The sequence below is a fragment of the Taurulus bubalis genome (genome assembly GCF_910589615.1).
Source record: "Taurulus bubalis genome assembly, chromosome: 5".
Taxonomy (NCBI): Eukaryota; Metazoa; Chordata; class Actinopteri; order Perciformes; family Cottidae; genus Taurulus; species Taurulus bubalis.
In genome coordinates, this window is record NC_136593.1 from 438,050 (window position 1) to 449,589 (window position 11,540).

The 11,540-nt window shown below is 49.1% G+C and overlaps 1 protein-coding gene across 1 annotated transcript in view; it reads right to left on the reverse strand.

Moving 5' to 3' along the window:
- The window catches only part of chd6 (chromodomain helicase DNA binding protein 6), a gene marked incomplete at both ends in the record, with an annotated part of 51,588 nt that extends 51,468 nt beyond the window's left edge, over positions 1-120 (reverse strand). The window contains one exon of the mRNA XM_079218147.1: positions 91-120. Within this exon, the coding sequence (XP_079074273.1) occupies positions 91-120 (30 nt within the window). The remainder of the gene's footprint in view (positions 1-90) is intronic.
- Between the last annotated feature and the right edge of the window lie 11,420 nt (positions 121-11,540).

Here is an 11,540-nt window from a genome sequence, read left to right on the forward strand (position 1 = left end):
TTTATAAACGACCTACTTCTCTGATGTGTCCGTGTGTGTCCGTGTGTGTGTGTGTGCATGTGTATGTGTTTCTGTGTGCGTCGTACAAACCTGCTGCTTGTCCTTCTTGTGTATTTTCATCTTCTATTCCTTCACTTCATCTGTAAACACAAAAGGACATAATTCATATTGCTGAGGGAGCATTCAACCAGTTTAGATGTGCAACAAACACACACACTACTACAAACACACACAACTACAAACACAGCTGCTCAGGTCACTTAATACCTCCAACCCCAAGAACAAACCTCCTCAAACAAACAGTTATTTTTCGTGCAATTAATGCTTGGAATTCACTACCTCCTCATATAACTCACACTGGTAATAATCTGTCATTCAAAAAACAATTAAAGGCGCATGTTTTTGTATGTATTTTGTCCGTTCTGTGGACCCCAGGAAGATTAGCGGCCGCTAAGGCGTCAGCTAATGGGGATCCAGTAAATAAACTAAACTAAACACACACTACTACAAACACACAACTACAAACACACCACTACAAACACACACACACAACTACAAACACACACACACACACTACAATAAACACACACACTACTACAAACACACACACACACACACACTACAACAAATAATCTGCATCGCCCCCCCTGCGCCCCACCTGTAATACCTCCGCGCCCCACTTGAGGGTCGCGCCCCACAGTTTGAGAACCACTGGACTAAGCTGAGTTTAAACTCACTTCACCTCTCCAGCTTCAGCAGAAACAAACTGGAGACGAGACACAAAGCTTCTTCTTCACACGGAGAGTGTGTGTGTCTGTCTGAGAGAGAGTGTGTGTGTCTGTCTGAGAGAGAGTGTGTGTGTCTGTCTGAGAGAGAGTGTGTGTGTGTCTGTCTGAGAGAGTGTGTGTGTGTCTGAGAGAGAGTGTGTGTGTCTGTCTGAGAGAGAGTGTGTGTGTCTGTCTGAGAGAGAGTGTGTGTCTGTCTGAGAGAGAGTGTGTGTCTGTCTGAGAGAGAGTGTGTGTCTGTCTGAGAGAGAGTGTGTCTGTCTGAGAGAGAGTGTGTCTGTCTGAGAGAGTGTGTGTCTGTCTGAGAGAGTGTGTGTCTGTCTGTCTGAGAGAGTGTGTGTCTGTCTGTCTGAGAGAGTGTGTGTCTGTCTGTCTGAGAGAGTGTGTGTCTGTCTGTCTGAGAGAGTGTGTGTCTGTCTGTCTGAGAGAGTGTGTGTCTGTCTGAGAGAGTGTGTGTCTGTCTGTCTGAGAGAGTGTGTGTCTGTCTGTCTGAGAGAGTGTGTGTCTGTCTGAGAGAGTGTGTGTCTGTCTGTCTGAGAGAGTGTGTGTCTGTCTGTCTGAGAGAGTGTGTGTCTGTCTGTCTGAGAGAGAGTGTGTCTGTCTGAGAGAGAGTGTGTGTGTGTCTGTCTGAGAGAGAGTGTGTGTGTGTCTGTCTGAGAGTGTGTGTCTGTCTGTCTGAGAGAGTGTGTGTCTGTCTGAGAGAGAGTGTGTGTGTGTCTGTCTGAGAGAGAGTGTGTGTGTGTGTCTGTCTGAGAGAGAGTGTGTGTCTGTCTGAGAGAGTGTGTGTGTGTGTCTGTCTGAGAGAGAGTGTGTGTCTGTCTGTCTGAGAGAGTGTGTGTGTGTCTGTCTGAGAGAGTGTGTGTGTCTGTCTGAGAGAGTGTGTGTGTCTGTCTGAGAGAGAGTGTGTGTCTGTCTGAGAGAGAGTGTGTGTCTGTCTGAGAGAGAGTGTGTGTCTGTCTGAGAGAGTGTGTGTGTCTGTCTGAGAGAGTGTGTGTCTGTCTGAGAGAGAGTGTGTGTCTGTCTGAGAGAGAGTGTGTGTCTGTCTGAGAGAGTGTGTGTCTGTCTGAGAGAGAGTGTGTCTGTCTGAGAGAGAGTGTGTGTCTGTCTGAGAGAGTGTGTGTGTGTCTGTCTGAAAGAGTGTGTGTGTCTGTCTGAGAGAGTGTGTGTGTCTGTCTGAGAGAGTGTGTGTGTCTGTCTGAGAGAGAGTGTGTGTGTGTGTCTGTCTGAGAGAGAGTGTGTGTGTGTGTCTGTCTGTCTGTCTGTCTGTCTGTGAGAGTGTGTGTGTCTGTCTGAGAGAGAGAGAGTGTGTGTGTGTGTGTGTGTGTCTGTCTGTCTGTCTGTCTGTGAGTGTGTGTGTCTGTCTGTCTGAGAGAGTGTGTGTGTGCGTCTGTCTGAGAGTGTGTGTGTGTCTGTCTGTCTGAGAGTGTGTGTGTGTGTGTGTGTCTGTCTGTCTGAGAGAGTGTGTGTGTGTAGGTGTGTGTGTCTGTCTGAGAGAGTGTGTGTAGGTGTGTGTGTCTGTCTGAGAGAGAGTGTGTGTGTGTCTGTCTGAGAGAGAGTGTGTGTGTGTGTCTGTCTGAGAGAGTGTGTGTGTCTGTCTGTCTGTCTGTGAGAGTGTGTGTGTGTAGGTGTGTGTGTCTGTATATGTATATGCAGGGTGACTGTGGATCAGTGGTTAGCATGCCCGTCTTTCGATCGGTGGTTCAAGCCCCGGCTCCGCTAGTCCACGTCGTAGTGTCCTTGAGACTCTTAACCCAGAACTGCTCCCGTTGCTATGACTACGTGTATAGAAGCATGTCCCTTTGGAAGAAGCGTCAGCTAAAGGAACTCATGACTTCACATGAAGCACAAATAAAAGAGATTAGACTAAAGGTTCAGGGAACTGAATGTGTTGAAGGATCATCAGCGCCTTCAAACCCCGGAGATGAAGGTGATGAGACCGTTTCATCTTCTTCTTCTTCTAAATGTTCAAGTTGTTTCAGTTCAAGCGATTCTCTTGTGGACGTTAAAGCCCAGGAGCTCTGAGTTATGTCCCGCATGTGAGCATCATCAGAACTAACTTCATGATTCATGAGAATGAAGGAGATCAACAACACCTGTGAACCCAAACAGCGTTCTGCAGCTGTGGTTCCAGTTCAGTTATAATAGGGGGGCGGGGCGTTCCTATAGAACAGGTCTACACCTTGTTCTGTTATTAAACAAACTAAAGGCGTATGTTATTGATCGCATCTACAGACAGCTCGTCATTTATGTCTCTACATGATCACGTCTACTTCTCTGCTGTCGCCCACGTTCCGCCCCGATGCACACAGGAGAGAGAGAGATATGTCGCGTGCTTTTCACAATGGGATTTGCTGCTTTAAGCTGTCGCTAGTTTAAGCTGTCGCTAGTTTAAGCTGTCGCTAGTTTAAGCTGTCACTAGTTTAAGCTATCGCTAGTTTAAGCTGTCAATAGTTTAAGCTGTCACTAGTTTAAGCTGTCACTAGTTTAAGCTATCACTAGTTTAAGCTATCACTAGTTTAAGCTGTCGCTAGTTTAAGATGTTGCTAGTTTAAGCTATCACTAGTTTAAGCTGTCACTAGTTTAAGCTATCACTAGTTTAAGCTGTCGCTAGTTTAAGATGTCGCTAGTTTAAGCTATCACTAGTTTAAGCTGTCGCTAGTTTAAGCTATCGCTAGTTTAAGCTGTCGCTAGTTTAAGCTATCAGACTGCGGCCCGTTGGTTAGAGCAGCGCCTCCTGGAGTCCAGAGAGAGCAGCGCCTCCTGGAGTCCAGAGAGCAGCGCCTTCTAGAGTCCAGAGAGAGCAGCGCCTCCTGGAGTCCAGAGAGCAGCACCTTCTGGAGTCCAGAGAGAGCAGCGCCTCCTGGAGTCCAGAGAGCAGCGCCTCCTTGAGTCCAGAGAGCAGCGCCTCCTGGAGTCCAGAGAGCAGCGCCTCCTGGAGTCCAGAGAGCAGCGCCTCCTGGAGTCCAGAGAGCAGCGCCTCCTGGAGTCCAGAGAGCAGCGCCTCCTGGAGTCCAGAGAGAGCAGCGCCTTCTGGAGTCCAGAGAGCAGCGCCTCCTGGAGTCCAGAGAGCAGCGCCTCCTGGAGTCCAGAGAGCAGCGCCTCCTGGAGTCCAGAGAGCAGCGCCTCCTGGAGTCCAGAGAGAGCAGCGCCTCCTGGAGTCCAGAGAGCAGCGCCTCCTGTTCTAGACAGTACTCCTACAGTTCTAGGCTGCCTTCAAAGTAAACACAGGAAGTCACAGAAAAAATGACTTCCTGTTAGTTCCGATCTTTTGTCTACTTTTCAGTTAAGCTAATTGTTTTCCACTTTATGATATTTACTCAATATTAGTTATTTTTTGATTAACTTTATTTTCATTTTTCTAACAGTGATAGCACTTTTCTTTTTTTTGTCTGATGGAGCGATCTGGTTTACTTGAAAGGGATTGCAATGCTCTTTATTCTATTGTTTATAAAAGCACAGATGGAGAGAGGACGTCCTGGACCTTAGAGAGAGGACGTCCTGGACCTTTAGCGAGAGGACGTCCTGGACCTTTAGCGAGAGGACGTCCTGGACCTTTAGCGAGAGGACGTCCTGGACCTTTAGAGAGAGGACGTCCTGGACCTTTAGCGAGAGGACGTCCTGGACCTTTAGCGAGAGGACGTCCTGGACCTTTAGCGAGAGGACGTCCTGGACCTTTAGCGAGAGGACGTCCTGGACCTTTAGAGAGAGGACGTTCTGGACCTTTAGAGAGGGCCTTAGAGAGGACCTTTTGTTCTGGACGTTTAGCGAGAGGACTTTCTGGACCTTTAGAGAGAGGACGTTCTGGACCTTTAGCGAGAGGACGTTCTGGACCTTTAGAGAGAGGACGTTCTGGACCTTTAGCGAGAGGACGTTCTGGACCTTTAGCGAGAGGACGTTCTGGACCTTTAGAGAGAGGACGTTCTGGACCTTTAGCAAGAGGACGTTCTGGACCTTTAGAGAGAGGACGTTCTGGACCTTTAGAGAGGGCCTTAGAGAGGACCTTTTGTTCTGGACGTTTAGCGAGAGGACTTTCTGGACCTTTAGCGAGAGGACGTTCTGGACCTTTAGCGAGAGGACGTTCTGGACCTTTAGCGAGAGGATGTTCTGGACCTTTAGCGAGAGGACGTTCTGGACCTTTAGCGAGAGGACGTTCTGGACCTTTAGAGAGAGGACGTTCTGGACCTTTAGCGAGAGGACGTTCTGGACCTTTAGCGAGAGGACGTTCTGGACCTTTAGCGAGAGGACGTCCTGGACCTTTAGAGAGAGGACGTCCTGGACCTTTAGCGAGAGGACGTTCTGGACCTTTAGAGAGGACCTTAGAGAGGACCTTTTGTTCTGGACGTTTAGAGAGAGGACTTTCTGGACCTTTAGAGAGAGGACGTTCTGGACCTTTAGCGAGAGGACGTTCTGGACCTTTAGAGAGAGGACGTCCTGGACCTTTAGCGAGAGGACGTTCTGGACCTTTAGCGAGAGGACGTCCTGGACCTTTAGCGAGAGGACGTCCTGGACCTTTAGCGAGAGGACGTCCTGGACCTTTAGCGAGAGGACGTTCTGAACCTTTAGAGAGGACCTTAGAGAGGAACTTTTGTTCTGGACGTTTAGAGAGAGGACTTTCTGGACCTTTAGAGAGAGGACTTTCTGGACCTTTAGAGAGAGGACGTTCTGGACCTTTAGAGAGAGGACGTTCTGGACCTTTAGAGAGAGGACGTTCTGGACCTTTAGAGAGGGCCTTAGAGAGGACCTTTTGTTCTGGACGTTTAGCGAGAGGACTTTCTGGACCTTTAGAGAGAGGACGTTCTGGACCTTTAGAGAGGGCCTTAGAGAGGACCTTTTGTTCTGGACGTTTAGCGAGAGGACTTTCTGGACGTTTAGCGAGAGGACGTTCTGGACGTTTAGCGAGAGGACGTTCTGGACCTTTAGAGAGAGGACGTTCTGGACCTTTAGAGAGAGGACGTTCTGGACCTTTAGAGAGGGCCTTAGAGAGGACCTTTTGTTCTGGACGTTTAGCGAGAGGACGTTCTGGACCTTTAGAGAGAGGACGTTCTGGACCTTTAGCGAGAGGACGTTCTGGACCTTTAGAGAGAGGACGTTCTGGACCTTTAGCGAGAGGACGTTCTGGACCTTTAGAGAGAGGACGTCCTGGACCTTTAGAGAGAGGACGTCCTGGACCTTTAGAGAGAGGACGTCCTGGACCTTTAGAGAGAGGACGTCCTGGACCTTTAGAGAGGACTTTAGTGAGGACCTTAGAGAGGACCTTTTGTTCTGGACGTTTAGAGAGAGGACTTTCTGGACCTTTAGAGAGAGGACGTTCTGGACCTTTAGAGAGAGGACGTCCTGGACCTTTAGAGAGAGGACGTCCTGGACCTTTAGCGAGAGGACGTCCTGGACCTTTAGCGAGAGGACGTTCTGGACCTTTAGCGAGAGGACGTTCTGGACCTTTAGCGAGAGGACGTTCTGGACCTTTAGCGAGAGGACGTCCTGGACCTTTAGCGAGAGGACGTCCTGGACCTTTAGCGAGAGGACGTTCTGAACCTTTAGAGAGGACCTTAGAGAGGAACTTTTGTTCTGGACGTTTAGAGAGAGGACTTTCTGGACCTTTAGAGAGAGGACGTTCTGGACCTTTAGAGAGAGGACGTTCTGGACCTTTAGAGAGAGGATGTTCTGGACCTTTAGAGAGAGGATGTTCTGGACCTTTAGAGAGAGGACGTTCTGGACCTTTAGAGAGAGGACGTTCTGGACCTTTAGAGAGAGGACGTTCTGGACCTTTAGAGAGAGGACGTTCTGGACCTTTAGAGAGAGGATGTTCTGGACCTTTAGAGAGGACCTTAGAGAGGACCTTTTGTTCTGGACGTTTAGAGAGAGGATGTTCTGGACATTTAGCGAGAGGACGTTCTGGACCTTTAGAGAGAGGACGTCCTGGACCTTTAGAGAGAGGACGTTCTGGACCTTTAGCGAGAGGACGTTCTGGACCTTTAGCGAGAGGACGTCCTGGACCTTTAGAGAGAGGACGTCCTGGACCTTTAGAGAGAGGACGTCCTGGACCTTTAGAGAGAGGACGTCCTGGACCTTAGAGAGAGGACGTCCTGGACCTTTAGAGAGAGGACGTTCTGGACCTTTAGCGAGAGGACGTTCTGGACCTTTAGAGAGGACTTTAGAGAGGACCTTAGAGAGGAACTTTTGTTCTGGACGTATAGAGAGAGGACTTTCTGGACCTTTAGAGAGAGGACGTTCTGGACCTTTAGCGAGAGGACGTTCTGGACCTTTAGAGAGAGGACGTCCTGGACCTTTAGCGAGAGGACGTCCTGGACCTTTAGCGAGAGGACGTCCTGGACCTTTAGCGAGAGGACGTCCTGGACCTTTAGCGAGAGGACGTTCTGGACCTTTAGCGAGAGGACGTTCTGGACCTTTAGCGAGAGGACGTCCTGGAACTTTAGCGAGAGGACGTCCTGGACCTTTAGCGAGAGGACGTTCTGGACCTTTAGAGAGAGGATGTTCTGGACCTTTAGAGAGAGGACGTTCTGGACCTTTAGAGAGGACTTTAGAGAGGACCTTAGAGAGGAACTTTTGTTCTGGACGTTTAAAGAGAGGACTTTCTGGACCTTTAGAGATTGGACTTTCTGGACCTTTAGAGAGAGGACGTTCTGGACCTTTAGAGAGAGGACGTTCTGGACCTTTAGAGAGAGGACGTTCTGGACCTTTAGAGAGAGGACGTTCTGGACCTTTAGAGAGAGGATGTTCTGGACCTTTAGAGAGAGGACGTCCTGGACCTTTAGAGAGAGGACGTTCTGGACCTTTAGAGAGAGGACGTTCTGGACCTTTAGAGAGAGGATGTTCTGGACCTTTAGAGAGGACCTTTAGAGAGAGGATGTTCTGGACCTTTAGCGAGAGGACGTTCTGGACCTTTAGAGAGAGGACGTCCTGGACCTTTAGAGAGAGGACGTCCTGGACCTTTAGCGAGAGGACGTTCTGGACCTTTAGCGAGAGGACGTTCTGGACCTTTAGAGAGGACTTTAGAGAGGACTTTAGAGAGGACCTTAGAGAGGACCTTTTGTTCTGGACCTTTAGAGAGAGGACTTTCTGGACGTCTAGAGAGAGGACTTTCTGGACCTTTAGAGAGAGGACGTTCTGGACCTTTAGAGAGAGGACGTTCTGGACCTTTAGAGAGAGGACGTTCTGGACCTTTAGAGAGAGGATGTTCTGGACCTTAGAGAGGACCTTTTGTTCTGGACGTTTAGAGAGAGGACTTTCTGGACCTTTAGCGAGAGGACGTTCTGGACCTTTAGAGAGGACCTTAGAGAGGATCTTAGAGAGGACCTTTAGCTCTGGACCTTTAGAGAGAGGACTTTCTGGACCTTTAGAGAGAGGACGTTCTGGACCTTTAGAGAGAGGACGTTCTGGACCTTTAGAGAGAGGACGTTCTGGACCTTTAGAGAGAGGACGTTCTGGACCTTTAGAGAGAGGACGTTCTGGACCTTTAGAGAGAGGACGTTCTGGACCTTTAGTGAGAGGACCTTAGAGAGGACCTTAGAGAGGACTTTAGAGAGGATTTTAGAGAGGACCTTTCGTTCTGGACCTTTAGAGAGAGGACGAGAAGGCAGAGGACGAGAAGACAAGAGGACAGAGGGCGAGAAGACCGAGAGCGAGATGACAGAGGACAAGAAGACAAGAGGGCGAGAAGACAGAGGGCGAGAAGATGAGGATGAGAAGGCAAGAAGAAGAGAAGACAGAAAACGAGAAGAAGAGAAGACAGAGGGTGAGAAGACAGAGGACGAGAAGAAGAAGAGAAGACAGAGGACGAGAAGAAGAAGAGAAGAAAGAGGGCGAGAAGACAGGATGAGAAGACAGAAAATGAGAAGACAGGACGAGAAGATGAGAAGACAGAGGGCGAGAAGAAGAAGAGAAGACAGAGGACGAGAAGAAAGAGGGCGAGAAGACAGGATGAGAAGACCGAAAATGAGAAGACAGGACGAGAAGAAGAGAAGACAGAGGGCGAGAAGACGAGACTACTTTTCGGACTATTTTTTCTTTCCTCTTCTTTTCTTTCCTCTTACCGGTCACTCTCCTGCACACTTCATATCTAAACACACATGTCACTTAACACACACTTACATTAACGTTATCTGTTTGTCTGAGCACTTTATCTTATACTTCATTTAAAGATCACTGCACTGTTGTTGTTGTTGTTTGTCTCGTCTAACGTCTCATGTCTAATGTATGCACCTTCCGCCTAGAAAAATTCCTTGTTTGTGTAAACATTCCTGGCAATAAACGGTTTCTGATTCTGAGAAGACAGAGGACGAGAAGACAGAAAAGACAGAAGATGAGAAGAAGAAGAGAAGACAGAGGACGAGAAGACAGAAAAGACAGAAGATGAGAAGAAGAAGAGAAGACAGAGGACGAGAAGACAGAAAAGACAGAAGATGAGAAGAAGAAGAGAAGACAGAGGACGAGAAGAAGAAGATGAGAAGATGAGGACACAAATAAAATGAGACATCAGAGGCTCTCCTGTGACAACAAGCCTGGTGGTTTCAGGAAACATCTGCAGGCTGAGTGTCTGGTCCTCTCAGGTCCTCACCTTTTGTCTGCTGGGTGTCACACCTGGCCAGGTGCGCGCCACCGCTTTACGACTCATTGTGTGTGCGCGCGCGCGCGCACACACACACACGCGCACACACACACACACACACACACACACACACACACACAAACACACACACGTCTCCAGAGGCTAGCTGGCTAACAGTGAGGTTTGGGCTAAATTATCAATGCTAACGCGCAGCTAGCGCGCAGCTAACACTAAAGCTAGCTTGAATGTTGCCGGATTGACTGGAGCTAGCTAGGTAGCTAGCTAGGAGGAAGAGGAGCAGGAGGAAGAGGAGCAGCTTCCCGGGAGGAAGAACACAAAGCTGCCCGACAGACACACAGACACACACACACACACACACACACACACACACACACACACACACACACGGAGACACGGTGTCCTCTCCCCGCTGCAGCCCATGCTACGTACCCAGCTAGCGCTGCTGCTGCCGAGCCGTCTGCTACACGTGTGGACTCTAAAGTCCGCCTCGGGGACCCCTCTGCGCGGATAAAGCCTGCCCGCGGGACCGCTCACCTGATGCGGACGCTGGACACGTGCTCTCACCAGCGACACGTCCGCCGGTCCGCCCGAGACACAGAGAGCCACTGGCGCGGTTTATTTCCAAGGACACAAAATCGCCATGACAGTTTAGAAAAATGCATAAAAAATTAGCGCGGGGGGGGGTGTCGGGGTGGGATGGGGGCGAGGAAGAGGAGGAGGAGGGATGAAGGGAGGAGGAGGAGTGCAACTCTGGGCTCGATCTATTCATCCACATGAAGCTCGCAGGAGTTTATTCAGTCTGGATGCCGGAGTCCTGCTCACACGCACGCTCACACGCACGCAGCACCTCGGGGTGCTTCTCACCTCAACCTAAAATGGCCACTGCAGCAGCAGCCCAACACTAACAGCTTCTGCTTTTATTTGAGGGAAGATGTTTTTTTCGCAACCTGGAGGCTGGAGAGAGCGGCGCCAGCACGCGCAGCGTTCACGCGCTTCCATTGGCTGCGCGCAGCCAATGGGAGCGCGTGTACGCTGCGCGTGCTGGACCCGGATCGAGTGGTCCCGTTGGTCCCGCGCAGCACCATTGTGTGCTCCCTCCGAGCTGCGCGCGCACCCCTGTGTGTTGTGTACGTGCCGGTGTTGTCGTTGTTGTTCTTACCGCAGACCTAGAGCCTCGTGCGGGAGGGGCTGGATCCTGGAGACAAACAAAGACGGGTTCGGGCCGCATCCAGCAGTCACGTGACCGCGCGCCGCTCCATCGGTACCGGCTCTGAAGGGCGGGAACGCGAAGTCCAGGTCTGCTGCGGAGCGGGGTTCGGTACCCGGATGTTCCGTCTGCTCTCAGGGTTCTTACGGGCATGGAGTTTTAAATGGTTATTTCCAGGCCTGGAAAAGTCCTTGAAACAAATAAAAACCCCAAAGTTTAGTAAAAGTCATGTAAATGTGTTCTATTCATGTGTTCATGTGTTCATGTAAATGTGTTCTATTCATGTGTTCATGTGTTCATGTAAATGTGTTCTATTCATGTGTTCATGTGTTCATGTAAATGTGTTATATTCATGTGTTCATGTAAATGTGTTATATTCATGTGTTCATGTAAATGTGTTATATTCATGTGTTCATTTACGCTGATTTGAAATCATGAATATGCTTTTAAACGAAAGACTCAAAATATAAGCAGGCATACATACAGGCATCTATATAAATGTTTATTCTTTTAATCAAACTATTGTCTCATTCATTTGAGTCATTTAAGGTTTACTGTATGCTTTGTATTCTCATTGTTAGTTTAAATACTACATTTACTCACTTTCTACTGTTCACACTAGATGTTGGGTCATGGACATTTGGTTTAAAGTCATGCAAAAGTCATTGAATGCATTGGTCAGAGTGTGTGAACCCTGCACTATGTTGTCATTGCACAGAGTACAGAGTACAGTACAAGTACTAGCAGCTGACCAGAAGTGCAAAAAGAAGCAGTAAAAGTACAATGTGCTCGATAAATAACAGTATGAACTGTGTGTGTGCGTGTAATGAGTGTGTGTGTGAGTGTAATGAGTGTGTGTGTGTGTGTGTGTGTGTGTGTAATGTGTGTGTCTTCAGGAAATCACAGCCTCGGGGAACACATGGTTGTGGTGAACGACAGGAATACAAACCAGTGAAACCAG